Here is an 18,543-nt window from a genome sequence, read left to right as displayed (position 1 = left end):
TAAAAACCAAACTTGGCCTAGGCATACCAGATAAGTCTTAACTATCTCTAGGAACACAAAAATTTGCCAAATTCTGCAAAATATCCTGAAAAACTAAAATTTTACATTTGGGACATTTTTTTTATACACCCTGTATATCTTGCATGGTTAAATATGGTTAAAATTTTGTTCAAATTTAACCAGCTTTGTTTAATAGCTTTTGGGAAATAATTTTTAACCATTTTTAACATAGGTCATGCATGGTTAAGTATGGACAAATTTTGTCTAAATTTAACCAGCTTCCTTTAATAGCTTTCGGGGAAGAATTAAAGTAACAATACTGCTTTTTGGATTGGGAATCTCTGTTTTACTTATATATCATGCATGGTTAAAAATGGACAAATTTTGTTCAAACTTAACCAGTTTCGTTTAATAGCTTTTGGCAAAGCATTTTTTATAAAACAAATATTGTTTTCATGATTGGGGATCTCTTTTTTACCTATATATCATGCATGGTTAGGCATGGACAAATTTTGTCCAAATTTAACCAGCTGCATTTAGTAGCTTTCAGGAAAGAATTTTTAATGTAACAATATTGTTTTCTGGATTGGGGAACTCTTTTTTACTTATAGATCTTATATATCAATATGGCGGTCGGACGCTCATGCTCTTGAAGTCTTTGCTTAGTTACGTTCTTGTGGATTTGTCTCTTGGGTCAAAAAGATACTTATTGTGAAAATAAGTCATTAGGAGAGTTAGTATGAAAATAAACAGGGACGAATACATGTTTTGTATGGGGGGCAAAACACATGATAAAAATGGGCCAATAGAAAACAAAAAATCAAAACAAATTGGAATACACTACATTGCCAAAGAGGCGCCTGATTGTGGGCTAAGAATAGCCTGGAATGAGGGAAGCCTGATCAGCAACGAAAACATATTACAACCAGCTTTGATGTAAACAAGGAAATGGTAGTCATATTACTATGGGTGAAGTAGCCTAAATGAAAGAGATTCTTTAATTTATGCCAGAGGGATGGAGAGTGCCAAGACTGAATGAGTCGCATTTCTTGTCGTTTACGGCTATCGTTAGTACCGGAAATGGGGCTCTAATTTTCATGTGTGTGACACAATGATTACCAGAGGTAAAGTGCCTGGCAACAGGCTTGGTGTTATCGTGGTTGTTGACCGACCTACGGTGTTCACTAAACCTACCCTTAGAGATGTTCCAGTTTCGCCGATATATAGCAAACCACGTTTGTTGCATGAGATGCAATGAGGTTGGAGGAAGAGGCATGTGAAATGGTGCCTGATGAAAAACTGTGAGTTGGGAGCCGAAATAACAGTGCTGGAATTGGTAAATGAGCATGTTTTACATTGGCCAATGCCACATGGGAATGTGCCATTGGGCTCTGAACAGTTTTGCTGTAGAGAGCTGTGAACCAATGTGTACCGGATGTTTTGGTTGTGCCGAAAAGAGACTAGGGGGTTATCAGTGAAAATGGAAGATGTCTCGGGATCATTCTGCAGGATATGAAAATTCCTAAGTAAAATATCCCTAACAGCAAAATTGAAGAGATGATGTGTGTTGCGACATTAGTATAAGTAGGTGATAATTATGCATGAGTATTTGGACTTCCTGTTTACGTATGTATATATAAGGTTACTGTAGGGGTTTTAGCTCTCTTAGCTTAGACGTTGTGAAATACACTTAGGAAAGCTTTCTATAATTTTTGAAATATAAGTTGAACCAAACCGAAACATGGTGTCAGGTGTGGGATTTTTTCAGCAGCAAAAACGATAGCGAGAAGTTCCTTCTCAATTTGCGCATAATTGATTTCTGTTGTACTCAGTGCCCGACTTGCATATGCCAAAGGTTTGCCCTCCTGCAGAAGAGCGGCCCCAAGCCCCCTTTCGCTTGCGTCACACTGAAGAACCAATTCTTTCCTCGGCTCGTAATACTTGAGTACAGGTGGTTGGGTTACTAACTCCTTCAATTTCGAGAACGCTTGGTCGTGGATCTCATCCCATACGAAAACGACATCTTTCTTGGTCAACTGTCGCAATGGTTCCATGACTTCACTTAGTTGCGGCAAGAATTTTGCCAGATAGTTTATGGCTCCCATAATTCTTCTTACTCCTGCAACGTCGCTGGGTTTACTCATCTTCCTAATTGCTTCTATCGTGGATGGATCTGGTTTTACTCCAACTGATGTAAGGATATGACCAATATAGGGGACCGATGTTTGTTTAAGCATTACTTTGCCTTTGTCGAGTTTCACCCCCCTTTCTCTACAACGCTCTAAAAGCCGCTTGAGCTTCTCATCATGGTCTTTCACTGCTTCATCCATTGAGCTTCCGCAACCGATTACCAAAATATCATCAGCAACCGTCTTAATACCTTCTAAATCTTCGATGACTTGATCCAAGCGATTTTGGAATATTTCTCCGGCGGGAGAAATTCCGAAAGGCAAACGTTTCCACTTATAGCGACCAAATGGTGTCCCAAAGGTTGTTAGGAGTGAGGATTCCTCGTCCAAGGGCACTTGCCAATAGCCATCTAAACAGTCAACTTTGGTAAACACCATAGCGTTTCCAAGCTCTGGAAGGACGTCTTCAATAGTCTGCATCGGATGATAGCATCTCTTAAGTGCTTTATTCAATGGCCGCGGGTGAAGACAAAGTCTTATGTTTCCATTCGACTTTTTAGCCAACACTATTGAATTCACCCATGGAGTAGGTTGTTGGACTTTCTCAATAACTCCCTTTTCTTCAAGCTCAGCCAGATGGCGTTTAAGAGGTTCTTTTAGGGATTCAGATGCTATCTTTGATGCTATCATCAACTTCCAAATGGAGTTTCGGGCCCAACTGCCCGATTTCTTCGAACACATCGCCATAATCATCGACAATACTCCCCAATGTTAGGTCAACTCTGCTCGATTCACCTTGGACAGTATTGGTAGATGCAGGACTTTTAGTTGATTCTGCTGTTGTCTTGATAAGGTTGTAGTTTACGTCTACAATGCCCATTTGCTGTACAGGTCTGCTACCAAGGAGATTTACGCAATGATCACCGTCTATCACATTGAAATTAACTTTGTATTTCCTCTGTGTTTCTGGATTGGAAAGTTGTACCAAACATTTACCAACGGGTTTCAGTGACGTAGAATTATACATCTTGAGAACTTGTCTCGTCTCCTTCAACTTGTTTATATATTTCGTTCCAGCCAGATCACGTAGCTTAATAACGTTACAAGTGGCTCCTGTCTTCAGGAAACATTGCTACGAGATCGAGTTGTGTTGGGAATAAAGGATGCATTGGTACGAAAGAAATTGTTGCAAGAAGGAAGTTTGACTTTAGCTAAAGCGCTAGACATTTGCCGAAGCAGCGAGACAACAACAGAGCAATTAAGATGCATGACACGCGTCGTTGAGAAATCACCAGAGGATGAAATTAATGCAATGAACCAACAAAGTCGAAGCCAAAGAAACCGACAGCGCGAGCCCTACAAACCTCGGGAAAAGAAACGTTGTAAATATTGTGGGGAATTGCATGAATTTGACAAAAATTTGTGTCCAGCATATGGAAAGACGTGCAACAGCTGTGGCCTACGAAATCATTTCTCGAAAGTTTGTCAAAAGAAAAATAGGGATGGTGCACGAATCAAGAATATCAAGAAAATCGACGGGGATAAGTCAAGTGACTCTGGAGAGTTACTATGTATTGTTTCTGTGTTTCCAGAATTTCCCAAGGATCAAATGCTAGCAGTGCAAACAGACGAGGAGTTTAAGAGCAAGATTGTGGCAGTCATGAATATTAAAGGTGGGAAAGAGGCCAGTTTCCAAGTTAACAGGGCGGGATCCCTATGTGATCTTGCTGGATCTCAGAAACACCCCACAAGAAGATTTTCACACGAGCCCAGCGCAACGGTTGATGAGTAGACAGACAAAGACCCTTTTGCCGACCTCAGAAAATCTATTAAAGCCAACAATGGTGCAAAACACTAGGGCTAGCAGAGACAGGCGTCAAGACAGACAGAAGAGGGTTTATAACAGAGGAGCCTGAAACCTTCCTACGTTAGAGAAAGATCAGGTGTGGCTGCAACCGGTCAAGATAGGAGAAAAGCAGTGGAAAAGAGCAACAGTCTTAAATGAAGTTGGTATTAGATCTTACGAGGTAGAAACGGAAGATGAGAGGGTAATGATTCGTAATCGACGACACTTAAAGGAAGCGAAGCAATGTGCCAAGGAAGGCGGAAATGATACGACGTCCCAGAAGCTACACCGGCTGTCAAATTGTCAGAGGTAGAAACGCCATCTACTGTTGAGACGAATGAGGGACATACACGCACACGAAGCGGACGATTGGTGCGAGCACCAAGTTATCTGAGAGATTATCATTGTACTTGAGGAAGAAGACTTATTAACTGAACTGTCATTCAAAGAACAAAACTTTTAAAAAAAAAATTAGGTCATAATTAATTGTTTTCTCTGAGGAGGGAAGATGTTGCGACATTAGTATAAGTAGGTGATAATTATGCATGAGTATTTGGACTTCCTGTTTACGTATGTATATATAAGGTTACTGTAGGGGTTTTAGCTCTCTTAGCTTAGACGTTGTGAAATACACTTAGGAAAGCTTTCTATAATTTTTGAAATATAAGTTGAACCAAACCGAAACAATGTGTTAGCACTAAGGGAGTAGAATTACTGCTAGGGGTGCTAGAGACAGAGTCACTAAGGGTGTCTAAACGGGAAATGTCAGAGGCCTTAGATAAGGCAGTGTCAATAAGTCGGGAGGGAGCTGCGCCCGACAAAGAATGTTCTCATCTCCAGACATTTGGACTGGAAGTCATCATCTTCACTGCAAAGGCGTTTGGTTTTATCCATATGTCGGTGTGGATATGGTTTCATCATAGTGCTGGTAAGTGCAAATGCATCGTCTCCAACCATATGATAACTGATTAACGCTTCTGGTATTCCTTCAACACATGTTGGTGGTGGTAAGTTGAGGGACCCGTTGTCCAAGGTCCTCTTTAAAACTGAAGCATTAAAGAGCCCAGCATCTCCAGCATGCCCAGCAGCTCCAGCTTCTACATAAATAAATCTGTAGTTTGCATCCACTACGGCCAAAAGTAATACACTATAGAAATGCTTATAGTTGTAAAACTCAGAGCCATTGTCATTAGGATTCTGTATGGCTATCTATCGCCCCTATGCATGATGGGTAATTCTATTTTTCTTCAAAATCTTTTGAGATCACCAGCCAATCTGCCACAGATGATGGAGTCTGAAAAAAGAACATGTAAATAAAACTTAATACATTTCTTTACTCTTTGATTAGACAGTGGAACAAGCTGCCACTACAGATAGTGCCAAGTCAACAGAGCAGCTAAGTAGCCTAAATGAGAGCATTGATGATGCAGACCTTATTGATGATAATTTGTTGGTAAATGATGATGATCCTGAGAGTGAAACATCTCCTGCAGTGCCAACCAAACAGCCATTAACGGGTAAGTTATCCCGAAAAAACAGGCAGAGCAGGAATTTGAGCTAATCAAAGGCCTTGCTGACTCCTTGGCTGAAAGACAAAACAAACGGCAAAAAATAGCTGACACCCATGATGAATCAATCAGTTAATTTGCTCGATATGTGACTGAATCATTAGCAGAACTTCCCCCAAGAATGAAAAATTTGGCCAAACACCATATAAACAATGTATTGTTCCAAGCCCAAATGGGAACACTGTCATACCAAGAGGGAAACACAGCATTTTCATCAGCCCCTGGTCGACAACACAGCTGCTGTTCAACCAATCCACATAAGATGAATTTCCCCCCTTACCCAAGGGTGCAGCAGAGTTTACCAAGTACAACTAGTACCCCTATGTGCAATATTGGTCAAAGCAACTGGTCTGAGTTGTACCAGCATGCACAGCAAGAGAACAGTCTACATGTTGAATAACTCATTACATATATTGTTGTTGAATAATCATTAGTAAATTATTTTTTGTTAAAATATTTATAATAATTCTGTACATATGTTATATATTGTTGAATGAAATGTTGAATAATGATGTATTTATTATTAAATGTTGAATAATGATTTATCAATTATTAATAATTCTGTACATATGTTATATAATGAATTATTGTTGAATGAAATATTGAATAATTATTTATTTATTATTAAATGTACGTTGAATAATGATTTATCAATTATTAATAATTCTGTACATATGTTATATAATGAATTATTGTTAAATGAAATATTGACTAATTATTTATTTATTATTAAATGTTGAATAATGATTTATCAATTATTAATAATTCTGTACATATGTTATATAATGAATTATTGTTGAATGAAATATTGAATAATTATTTATTTATTTTTAAACGTTGAATAATGATTTATCAATTATTAATTTGTGTAATTAAATGGCTTTGAAATTTAGAACTTGCCCATGCAACAAATTCAAATGGCTTTCAAAAGGTCACCAGCAAACGTTTGATTATGTTGTCACACATTTGTTTATGTTGGAATTAATTTAAATTCACTTGGGTTTCTATATTCAGCAGACATTATCAACTGTGGTTGAAGTGAAGAGACACCTGCAAGTAAAACTTTACAACAATTAACAATACAACACCTTTAAGACGTTTCCCTTCATTGTCTCATACAGTGCCAAACATGTTTCTTCAATGATACCAGATATAGTTCTTTCTCCCATCCTGAACTGAAAAGCTAAACTTCTAAATGATTCACCTAAAATTTAATAGATTAAAAAGTTTTGTTAATGTGTGATACCATTTGTCTCATATTTGTACAATACAAGCTTTTATGTTTTAATATATAAAAAATGTGTAGAAACCTGACCTGTTGCAAGGAAACATATTGTGACAGTGAGATGTTCCCTCAGGCTGATCAAAAACCGCATTTGCGTGTCTCGCTTTACTATCAATGGATTCACCATAGTTAAAATTATTTCAAATGACTGCCTGTCAAGACGATGGTATTGTCGAAATTGCTCTGACTCCTCTGAGTTTAGTTCTTGAACTAAATTTGCGTAAGCTCCTTGGCCATGTCATCTCATGATCCATCGCTTCGTCCACATACAACGATTCAGTGCTCGTAATCGTCGACGACAGCGAGGCAATAACAACAAAAATAATAAAACTTCTTCGTTTTCACTTTCATCCATAATTTCATTTTGTTTTGTTTGCATCGCCATCTTGTATGTTTACTTTCGTATATTACGCATGCGCTGTTAAGACAATCCATAAGCAGATAGCTTTCAGTTTGCCGCACACGGAAGGATTTTGGCAGAAATTATCAAACATGCTAGATAATTGCCGTAAGTGGCACGAATGAGCAAAGGCGCCTGAAACGTCGCCTGCACATGAGAGCAACTGGCTTACGCCAATAGCCACGAATGACTTTTTGCTAAGCACATATCTCTAGTGTGCGCTGGCCTTAAAGGTGACATAGAGAGCTTTCAGTCCATGGTTGTGCGTTTCTGCGGCGTCGTATAAACTGGTTGAAGCTTCAATAATTCTCTAATATGCGTTTTCTGGATGATATTGGTTCGCTCATACCTCCGATGCAATTGTTCCTTTGCACTCTGGTAATTTGCTGCAGTTAAAGCATACCCTGAAATGACTCTCTTGCTTGATCCTTTAACAATCCATGTAAGTACAAAAACTTGTCGGCCTCTGATAAATTGGAATTTTCATCTACTGAGCTTTTGAACGAATCCCAAAACTCTTGCCATCGCTCAATTTTTCCGTTGAACTTCCGTAATTCGAGTTTTGGTAGCCTAACGCAAACAGATTTCTAGTTTGATATAGGACTCTCAGTCAAACTTGCCCCCTCATACTTCGCCTCGCTCTTGCTATTCCTTGGAGCCAAGGTCTCTTCTAACAGGCATATTGCAGCCTGTATATCCACTCTCAAGTTTCCTGCCTCTCCGATTTCATTTCGATAACTGCGTTTTCGGTCTCATCTGTGTTTTCCAGAGCCTTTTGTATTTCGTCATCCAGCGTTTGAATTGCTTTAAGTTGTTCTTCCGAGGACGACTTACGATTTAGTAAGGATTCTTGTTCCGACTCAGGATTGGAAAGCAGCCCTTTTACTTTGCCCAGCGTTTTCTTGATGAATGAACGGTGTCCACTGCGCGTTCTTTTTTTTTATTTCAACTCGTCCATCTTTCAAACTATCATACGATCAACGATCCGGCTCGAAGGACCATGTGTTGAGGACTTCAGTCCTCTGATGGTTCACACTTCAGTGACATTTTTTAAAAACTTGATTATACAATCAATATTACAACCTTTATCCCTTTCAATCTACAGCCAACTGCTACACCCAGTTTACATCAATTTTTATATACCTAATTAATTCCTTCAATATGATGATCAATCTTATTTCGTAACTTTTGACATCGGACGACACACCTAACATTCCACAGCACATAACATTCCACAGCACATAACATCATGCAACAGTTATAATTCTAATAATAATATAGAATATATATGACACTATTGCCAGAGACCTGTTGGGGGGCAACTTATTCAAATGATAAATATTCGAGCCTGAAGGTCCAAACATAGTGCTTTTACTAGAGTCATTCAAACAAGTGCAACAATTTAAAAGTATAAACGTTTTTGATAGTGATATTTTGATAGTCGTTGTCTTCCTCAATTATCCTACAGAATTTGATACCTTGTAAATATTATTCTATTTTACACAGACAAGGACTGAAATTTCTGACGAAACATTGCTATTTTTTTATACTTTTGAATTGTTGAACTTGTTTGAAACGCTCTGGTAAAAGCACTATGTTGGGCTTTGCCTCTGACATTTATTTTCCGAATATTTTATATTGCGTTGTGTTATGAGTTATGGTGAGCTTTAGGCTCATCATTTGGCCACAAAGAAACTATGATACAGCTGATAGCCAGTATCATTTTGCCTGCAGTTCCGACATTCCGATACAACTCTTAACTGCATGTCACCAGAAACTCGGGTATATTTTATATATTCAAAGAAGATGGTATTTTTAGGTGAATTGTGGGGTTGGATTAAAGTATCAAAATAAATAACACTTGGTACTGATCGTATTTGTATCACATCTTCAGATATGATATTTACACTTACTCCTTTGATCGATTTCTAGCAGATTTGTGGAAATGGGAAGGCCAGCTGTTAGGTTACTCTTACATAGTAAGCTTGCTATATAAGCGTCCTAGTCGCAGCGTCTAAACTAAATATTTTATTGTCGATTTCACATAATTTTTCAAAGCGCGGTTGCGAAGTTCGCAATTACGTTTCGAATGTTCAAAGTTGAAAACAAACTTCGAAGGTCAAGCTCATAAACAAATTTGAAAATACCTTACAGCTAAAACAATTTTGTTTTGATTTGAAATGGTTTTATTGTATGCAGTTGCGTTGATATGTCATTGTTTAAAGTATATTTTAATGCTTCATGATTCAAATTTACGTGCTTGACCGAACACTCGAAACATAATTGCAAACTTCACAACCGTGTTTTGAAAATAAAACAAGACGCCTGTTCTGGCGTTAACTCCGGCGCACATGCCAGCCTTTAATATAGAGCTTCTGAACATAAACAATACAGTTCATATTCTCATTTAGATGCCTTGCGAGTTGCGAACCTATAAATGTTCGATTGAAAAATTTAGAAGCACATCATACTTTAAAAAGTATAGAAGTTCAATTGTTCAAAAATGTAAATAAACTGCATGATACATTCGCTTTGTCTTACACTTTGCTTTTGGAATAGGCGCTTATATAGTTATATTAAATCTTCAATCCTGTGCAAACTACAATGTGTCAACGTGCCCATACATGACCACATCATCTTGTTAAGCGGCGAAATAGCAGCGATATTATTAAAATAGGACCAAAATCTACATGAATTAAATATATTCTTACCCCAATTCAATCTAAACTTAATCGAACAGCATGAAAACAACGGTTTATTTGTTCCTCTTGGAGGAATTGCTGTATCATGCCATGCGAGCGAAATCAAATCGCGCATCGGAAAATTAGCCAAAGCTGTACACCACAACTCTTGGGAGATGAAACTGGGACGTAGATAAATACAGTTACATACACATTTCAAATACTAGAGTGGTTTGCGCCATTTCAGACTTGCAAGGACGAAAAATAATAATCAAAAAAAATAATAATAAAAAAACCCAAAAAAAACGAGGCGATTTTTCAAGTTCGTCGCTGACACCGCCCGCAATAATAATCGAAAAATAAATATTCAGGCGTTCTGGTATTCCGGCGTTTCTGTTTTTACTACATGCCCAAATCCTGGTCCTGTTTGTGATAACTTAAAGTTTCACATAGAGGATTTTACTCAGGCGCAGGCCTTAAAATTGCTCACATTAATGTAAGAAGTATTATGAACAAGGACGCGCTCGATAAATTACTCAAGAATAAGCCATGTGTTCACTCTGTCGGAAACATGGCTTAAACCACAAATATTGGACAGTGAAGTAAACATTTTGGGTTATTCTTGTGTATGCTACAATATATCTGGAAAAACTGGTGGTGGAACTATGATTTATGTACCTGATGGTATTCCTTACCGATACAGGCAAGATCTAGAAGGGGTGTGACAGAATTATGTGTTATTGAAATAACACAAACAAATTGCAAAAAACTATTGATTTGGACAATCTATCGAGCTCCAAATGTTAATCTGGAAAGGCCAATCAAAGAGGCCCAGGATCGGTTAATAAAAATCCCTAATTCTGTTGAATTGCTTTTACTGGGTGATTTTAATGTTGATCCTTTGGATAAAAATAACATATTTGCACAGAAAGTTGATAAGAACAATGAATTTGCATAATTTGTGTTGAGTCTACCGGGTGGCGCAAAAAAATGTTCCTCCTCTTCGACTTAATTTATTTTAAAAACTAAAAAAGATATCATTTTCAAGTAACGTCTATTGAGTGGAGTGGTGTTTAGCTTAAATTTTAATGTAAGCCTTGTACGTTTCTATACAATATTAGCCAAGATATAGGCGTTTAAACTCAAGGTATATAGCGTTTCTGGGAGAAGCAAAAAATGTTCTAAAATAGAATGAAAACAGCACGCAACAGTAAGAACAAGCTGATAGCTTCGTCTGGCAAATCCTCACTGTTTTTATGCTTGGAGATGGAATATTATTCCAATGATTTTGCCATCGACGTAAAACTTCTTTTGCATTATTAGTCCTCGCATATTCCAAACAAATCCAAACTTGTTGCTACATCGTTAAACGAGGCATGTTTATAACAAAGCGGGCAAGCTCCTTTGCTTTCGTTCCCTTGTGCATTGCAACTCCTTGTTCGAACGATGAACAGTATTATTTTAACATCAAATACACTTATACTTCGAATACCTTAATCTAAGAATCTTTAAACATGCAAAGACAACATACATGAAAAAAAAAAACGCTTTAAAAAACGCCCATCGTGGAAGTTGAAAATAACTTAGTTGAGTTGCAATATTTAGTCATGTTATTCGCTTCGTCAAAAAATGCACCTTTATTTTAAACGGCTCGATCTCGACGAATATTGTACAGAATTGTTCAAGACATATATCAAAATTTAAGTTAGACATCACAGTGTTCAACAAACTTTATTTGAATAAGATATCTGTATTAGTTTTTTAATTACGATAAGTCTAAGAGGGGGAACATTTTTTTGCGCCACCCGGTAGTATGGTATAATATTTAATCAACGACGCCTAGTTATTGTACAAGCTTATATAGTCATGCATCTAATAATATTAATATGCTAATTATTCCCAATCCTACTTTTATGTTAATAACTCTAGTGTTAGTGAATATCTAATTGTTACTACCTCTCCCCTTTTTCAGATAATAGTCCTATGTAGGACTATTATCTAAATCATTTATAAATTAACTAAAGTTTCAATTTTTTCTATCATATACTATAATATTTCTATCCTATACTTATTTATAGAAGTCCTTCAAGCTTCTCTCAAATACTGAAATCTTCCTTTGTTTTGATCTGTGCAGTCCAAGTACTTCATCTTCTTCTCCTTCTCCGTTCTGGTTTGGTCTTTGTTGGATGTTACATTGTCCAGATTGTCTTGGCTGATCTGGTTGCTGGTCAGATTGTCCTGGCTGTTCTGGTTGCTTTATCGTGGGTGGATATGGACCATCTGATGCTGGTGGACTCGTAATGGGTTTTGGTCATCCCTCTTGGAAACTTCGGGTTCTTTCAGTCGCTTAAATCTCGACATATCTCTACATTTGACTTTCCCATCTTTTCTGCAACTACTGTTGATCCTTAAATCCAGTCACACTATATATGTGCGGTTCAAATGGAGTGCCTCCTTTCTTCTTCTTCTCTCCTTTCACGATGACAGCATCACCAACTTTCAATTGATATGTTGTTACTCTATATCGTTTATCATGATTTTTCTTTGCTTTCTCTTTATAAACTTTGTCCTTGTGTCTCACATCGTTGTCTTTAGACGGGGTTTCCACACTGAAGTGTTCTAGCTTCGTTCTAACTCGTCTGTTCATTAATAATTCGTATGGTGCAGTTTTTGTTGCAGGATGTGGTGTACTCTGGTAAGGTTGAAGCATGTCATACGTAGCTTCATGGAAACCTGTGTGTCTTTTGTGAAAGCTGCTATCTTGTTGATCAGTTTATTGAAGTTCTCCACCTGTCCTTGCGCTTTTGGGTGATATGGTGTTATTCGTTTATGCTTGAACCCAAGCTCCGCAGCCAATTGAGTGAAATTGTATGAATCAAAAGGTGGTCCATGACCAGTCTGGAATATCTTCTTCAGTGCTTTCCTAACTGGTGTTATTGCCGTTGAACAAATAAATTCTACTTCCGGATATCGTGAGTATTGGTCGGTTAACACCATAGCATACTCTCCGTTCGGGAAAGGTCCACAGAAGTCCAATTCAACCGTCTCCCAAGGATGTTGTTGCTATTTGACAACTGTAACACGATTGTACTATGTTCTCTATCTCAATATTCATTCCTGAGAACCAGTATTTTCTATTTAGGTGGAATAATCTTTTCACCCCGTAATACTATTCCTTCCGCTTCATATACTTCGCTTCTGAGATCATAATATTGTCCTGATTATTGAGAACATGTGGTATGCCAGATATAATCTTGGGTATCTCTTCGTCAAAAACATCCTGGCTGTTCACCCCTCCAAATGCCAGACGCTTATAACGATAGTTCCCCCAAGGTGTTGAGAACGTCATAACCCTCTTTGACTCTTCATCGAGGGCAAACTGGTGGTATCCGTGATTGAGATCGACCTTGCTGAAGACCGTACATGCCTCGTATGTGACATAGATTGATTCAAAATCGTAGGTCCAGACTGACTCGAATGTCTTTGGGGTTCTTTGGTTTTGGTTGCACCAGAGTGGTGAACACCATCTGATTGCTTCGTGTTCGTGCACTTTCTCGATAATGTCCTTTTCAATAAATTAATCAATACGTTTTTCTAACGGTCCTACTAAGTGGTACGGTACACGTCTTGGTTTCTGTGCGACTGGCGTTGTATTCTCTGTCATTGGAAGGTGTATCTCAATATCTCTTTGCGCTTGTCGAATTCCTTGGAATCTATCTTGGTATTTCTGCAGCATCTCTTCTAAACGCTGGTTAGAAGTGCTGGTTCTCTTAACTTTTGTCTTGACTTTGCTAGTCTCCTTTGACAACTGTCTCGTCGATGATCACCATACCCAGACTGAATAAGGTAGGTCTGCCGATCAACGGTAACAAGTCCATCTGACCTTTAATAACAATCATTCGTGTGCGAGTTTGTCTTGTCTGGTTTGTTATGATTACAGAACATTCTCCAATAACCGGGATATCTTCAATCAGCAATTTCAATTTAGTTTTGGATTTCTTTAATTGAATCTGGGGTCTCAGCACTTGAAGTTGCTGGAACTGCTCTTCATCCATTATATTCGCTTCTGATCCAGTGTCCTCCGGTTCAATGTTGGTTGATATTCCGTTGATATTTACCGTGTACGATTTACTCATTTTCATTGCCTTCGCTTTGGATGTATGGCATATACGGAAGTGTTGAGTGAAATCCTCATCACTCAAACTGCTGCTTGAACTGCTACTGCGATTATCCAGATTTGCTTCAATGTGTCGAATGTTTGGCATCCCGATGTTAGATTTTCTTTGGTAGGTCTTATTCTTTGGCTCATCCATCGGCCTCTTCTGTGACTTTGATTCTTCATGCCGAGTTCGCGGCATATTTCTAACTTTATTGCCGTCTGCGAGTCCAACGGATGTTGATTTACAAATGGCTGCAAAGTGGTTTTGCTTTCCACATTTTCGACACTTCATGCCATATGCAAGACACTTCCCTTTATCATGTTGCCGCCCACACCATTGACACGCCTTGTGCTTCGTAAACTTCACTCTTTGGTGTTTTTGTATTTTATCTAGCTCTCGTTTCATCTCTTCAGCTTGTATCTGGACTTATTCAGCAGCAGCTACTTCGTCTAGTATTTCTTGTAATGTCCAATTATTTGGTATTGCTTTTACTCTGATAATGTTGTTCTTCATTGTTTTAATTAAATTATCTCGTATTGCATCATTTTTATCTGCATACCCGCATTTCTACGTTGCCATTGATTTGTCGTCCAGTTGTACTAAGTTTCCTAGTTTAAATTGAGCATAATCTCTATTCTTCCTCGGCAAAAAATGTTGATCGAGCTTGTGGATAAGTCGAGTGCAAACATTTTTTCTTTCTTTCTTTTTCATTCTTTCTTCAGTTGAGGCTTTTCCATACCGAAGAAACAGAATTGTCGTTTAATATTTCGCTTCCATTTGTCCCACCGAACAGCTGTATTGTTGCTATCGCTTGATAGCTGAAATGGCAGGATATTCAGGTGTCTGTTTATTACCGTTACAGATGCTTGTGTTCCTGCCACACAGCTTGAACTTGACGGTAACTCTGCCGCTTTCACTATCTGCCATTATATGTTTATTTCTAACTTTATCCTCGTCGCCAAATGTTCAGTCTAGTATGGTATAATATTTAATCAACAACGCCTAGTTATTGTACAAGCTTATATAGTCATGCATCTAATAATATTAATATGCTAATTAATTCCCAATCCTACTGTTATGTTAAATAACTTTAGTGTTAGTGAATATCTAATAGTTACTACAATTTGGATCAAGTCATTTCACATCCCACGCGAATAACTGCTAAGACAAAAAGTCTAACTGACCTATTGTTTTCTAACTGTTGTCATCGTGTCGTGGATAATGCAGTAACTTAGTTAACACCGACTCACTCTGGTATATTCTGTGTGATTAAAGCTGGTTGTCTTTAAGCACTACCAGATGCAATACTATTCATATAAGAACTACTGTAAGACAAATTTTGTGCATGAGCTAGGAGGTATTGATTGGGAAACGGTTGAAAGAGAACCTGATATTGACGCTGACAAACTTGGAATGCGCCTTTCACTGAAGGAGCATATCATCATGATCCCCTAAAGCAAATGAGGCTCAGAGGCGTTAATCACCCATGGATCAATTTACAACTTTCCAAACCTTTGCTATTAAAGCTAATACGAAAGAACAATGGGCTTTAGACAAAAAATAGGCACGCAGTGCGTACATGTGGATAGCTTGTAAAACATTTGCAAAACATTCGCTGCGATGAAGCTATGGTTTGGCAAAAAATTTCAAGTTGTGTCGAATGTCAAACTACAGGCTGCTATATAGTGGCGAGTAAATATCAAGTAATGCTTCATAATTTTACTTTCCAATGCCATACGCAATGGCAAAAATGTTAGTCAGTTGAATACAGTTATAACGAAGTCGATTTTATTGCACAATCTATATTATATTTTTATTGTATTAAATACATTTTTAACGACCGAATAAAAACATATATAAAAGTATATTTACAAAAGATTGGAAATGCATAGTTTTAAAAATAGAATAGTTGGACAGAACAGAAAAGAGAGTAAGGTTCCAGGATGGTGGCATAAATCGCCTGATAACATAAAGCTTAGTTTGGAAGAAGAGAAAGAAGGTTTTAGATGTTTAAAATTATTTCTTTTTGATGTCCCTTGATTATTAGCTAGCATATCGGAGGTTATTGTTCCAGTGCGATTATAAGGCTTGTTTGCCAAAGTTTTTGGCAATACGTATAGTATATTATCATTATAGCTGGAGATGACAGTTTGATTTTATAGATCCAGCAGGTAGGTGCAGGTGGTTTGCAATGTTGATTATCAATATCTTATCAGCATCAAATAGGTGGAGATAATAGCACCAGTTGGTAGGTCCAATAAGACTATGTGGCTTGTTTGTAAGTTTCACTGACAATATATCAGTCCGACAATCCGTTAACATTTAATGCCATAATTCATCACTGACATAAACGCGTAATATATAGTTACGAGGAAGGTATGATTTTTTCCTTTGTCTTGTGTGAAGTAGATCAATGTTGCTTTAGAAAGAAGAACTTGTTTGGCATTCGTTGCTGCAATGAACAGATTATGCAAAGAGGAACGAGGATTTCCGATATTTGTGTTGTCTTCTCATCTGCGAATTAATTTGGCGTTGATCCACGCGGTTGGCGACAAGCCATCTCAACATTTTTAAAGCCTTTTTCGTGATTGTAGTTGATCTCTAAAAAGCAAAGACTCACGTTATAAAAAAACGAAGACATGTAACTCGCATTTAATACTAATGTATTATATACCTTTAAATTATTGGTGTTTAAGCTTCGATATCATTTTAAAATTTGAAAATATGCCACTCGAACCTAAAAAGGAAAGGATATGGTAAAATTGGAAGGAAACTAAAGGAAAAACCGGAAAAAATAAATGCTTACCTTTTGTTAAATTGAAGACAGGCCAATAAATATTGCCCCGGGTTCATCTTACCATAGTATGGTTGTTCTTGTAACATGCTAATTGGTATATATGTTTGGACGTGATTACCTCCTTACCTTAACAGAAGCCCAAATTGCTTTGTGATCACTAAAGTATGTTTCAAGAGTACCTGCCTGGATATCCTCATCAATCAAATTCGTATACAAATGATCAATCAATGTTGCATTATCCGTTGTTGAACTAGATATAAGTTGCTCGAGGCCATTGGCATTGATCATAAGATTGTACAGTGATCTTCGTTCTATTTCATGAAGCCAGTTGACCTTAAAATCTCCTATGATTATAACTTGTGGAGAAGAATGTTCCTCCAATGTCGTGGAAATGGCAGCCAAAAGAGATGACATTGCAAGTGTTGGAGATCTGTATATTCCAATTATAATTAAGTCTGGACGTTCGACTGTCTTCATAATAGTTACCTCGATTCCATGGCAGTTTCTCGTACAAGGATATCCAATCATCATAGGAAGTTTAGAATAAACAGCTGTACCATGATATGGACGGTTGAGATTTGAAGTTTCCGTCATTTCTGAATAACTCATAGCCTTCAATTGTGTACAATTCACCAGAATCTTCTGCGCTAAATCTCGTTTCGGAAAAAATTAGGATATCAGCTGACGTATAATTAATATCTTTTCGTACATCTTCAATGTGTTTGTGCAAAGATCTTGCATTAAGATAACAAATTTTTAAATCAGTGGGATTCAGCATGTACAACGGAGTAAAGCAAAGATCTAATTTATACTCATTTCTCAGTAAGTGCATTTCTTCAACAACTTTAGGATCGACGAAAATCTTACTTTCGCAAAGATCAGTTATATATAATCCTTCCATTGTTGTTACTCGGCTTAGAGCGACGTAATGAATATGAGGAATTGCTCTTCTTGTATTCAAATTAACGACGATTTGTGACTGAGTATCACCTTGTGATCGATGAACTGTTTTCGCGGCAGCTGGCCTTAAAGGAAATTGCTTTCTTACCACTTGAGCAGACTTCGTTTTACCTACAGCAAATTGCGTTGTAACAGGTTTTATTGGTGTCCAAGTACTTAGTATAGATGTACTTCGTGCATAAAGAATTCTATTTTCTTGTCGGGTTTTCTTTCCAACATCTTCGTCATCAAATTGAACCCAGACGATGCCAGAAGGTTTAGTATTATCAGTCAATTGAACATGTTTAATGACATTACTTGCACCGTTTGTGAGACCATCATCAGTGCGTATATTCACCGCAATTTCAGTTCGTTGTCCGACAGCAATATGCAGTTTATGAGCCAACTGTTTTGAATTTTTCAACGGAACATGTGGTATTTGTCTCATAATCTTTTCCCTTAGTTCAGCTGAACAGGATCCAATGACGCTATCTTGTGCCTTGATTATGTATTTATCATCTGTTACGTTCGCCGGTGAGAACGAACAAAAAATGAGAGCAGTGTTGAGCATTTTAAAACATTTAGTGAATTATAATCAGCAATAAGCAACTTAAACTTTACAAAGCACATTAACAATATCCTATTTCCTAACATTAACTTATCTGGTAAGAGTAACAGTGAATAGCTCCATAGTTGAAAATCCATCATAAATCCATCTATGTTATATTGTTCATTTGG

At 37.5% G+C, this 18,543-nt stretch overlaps 2 protein-coding genes across 2 annotated transcripts; both read right to left on the bottom strand.

The window, feature by feature from the left end:
- Positions 1 to 12,304: 12,304 nt before the first annotated feature.
- LOC114527753 lies at positions 12,305 to 12,906 on the bottom strand. The gene is made up of 2 exons (XM_028549447.1): positions 12,643 to 12,906; positions 12,305 to 12,601 (listed from the first exon to the last, which is right to left on the bottom strand). The coding sequence occupies exons 1-2, from the start codon at positions 12,904 to 12,906 to the stop codon at positions 12,305 to 12,307; spliced, it is 561 nt and encodes a 186-aa protein (XP_028405248.1).
- A 172-nt stretch (positions 12,907 to 13,078) lies between these two features.
- Positions 13,079 to 13,645, bottom strand: LOC114527752 (uncharacterized protein K02A2.6-like). Its single transcript, XM_028549446.1, has 2 exons — positions 13,517 to 13,645; positions 13,079 to 13,474 (listed from the first exon to the last, which is right to left on the bottom strand). Exons 1-2 carry the CDS (start codon positions 13,643 to 13,645, stop codon positions 13,079 to 13,081), a joined length of 525 nt encoding a protein of 174 aa, XP_028405247.1.
- Positions 13,646 to 18,543: the final 4,898 nt, after the last annotated feature.

The sequence above is a fragment of the Dendronephthya gigantea genome, unplaced genomic scaffold (genome assembly GCF_004324835.1).
Source record: "Dendronephthya gigantea isolate DGI-Jeju-01 unplaced genomic scaffold, DenGig_1.0 000046F, whole genome shotgun sequence".
NCBI lineage: Eukaryota > Metazoa > Cnidaria > Anthozoa > Malacalcyonacea > Nephtheidae > Dendronephthya > Dendronephthya gigantea.
Note: the sequence above shows the minus strand (reverse complement) of the source record. Positions and strands in the feature narration are given on the sequence as shown.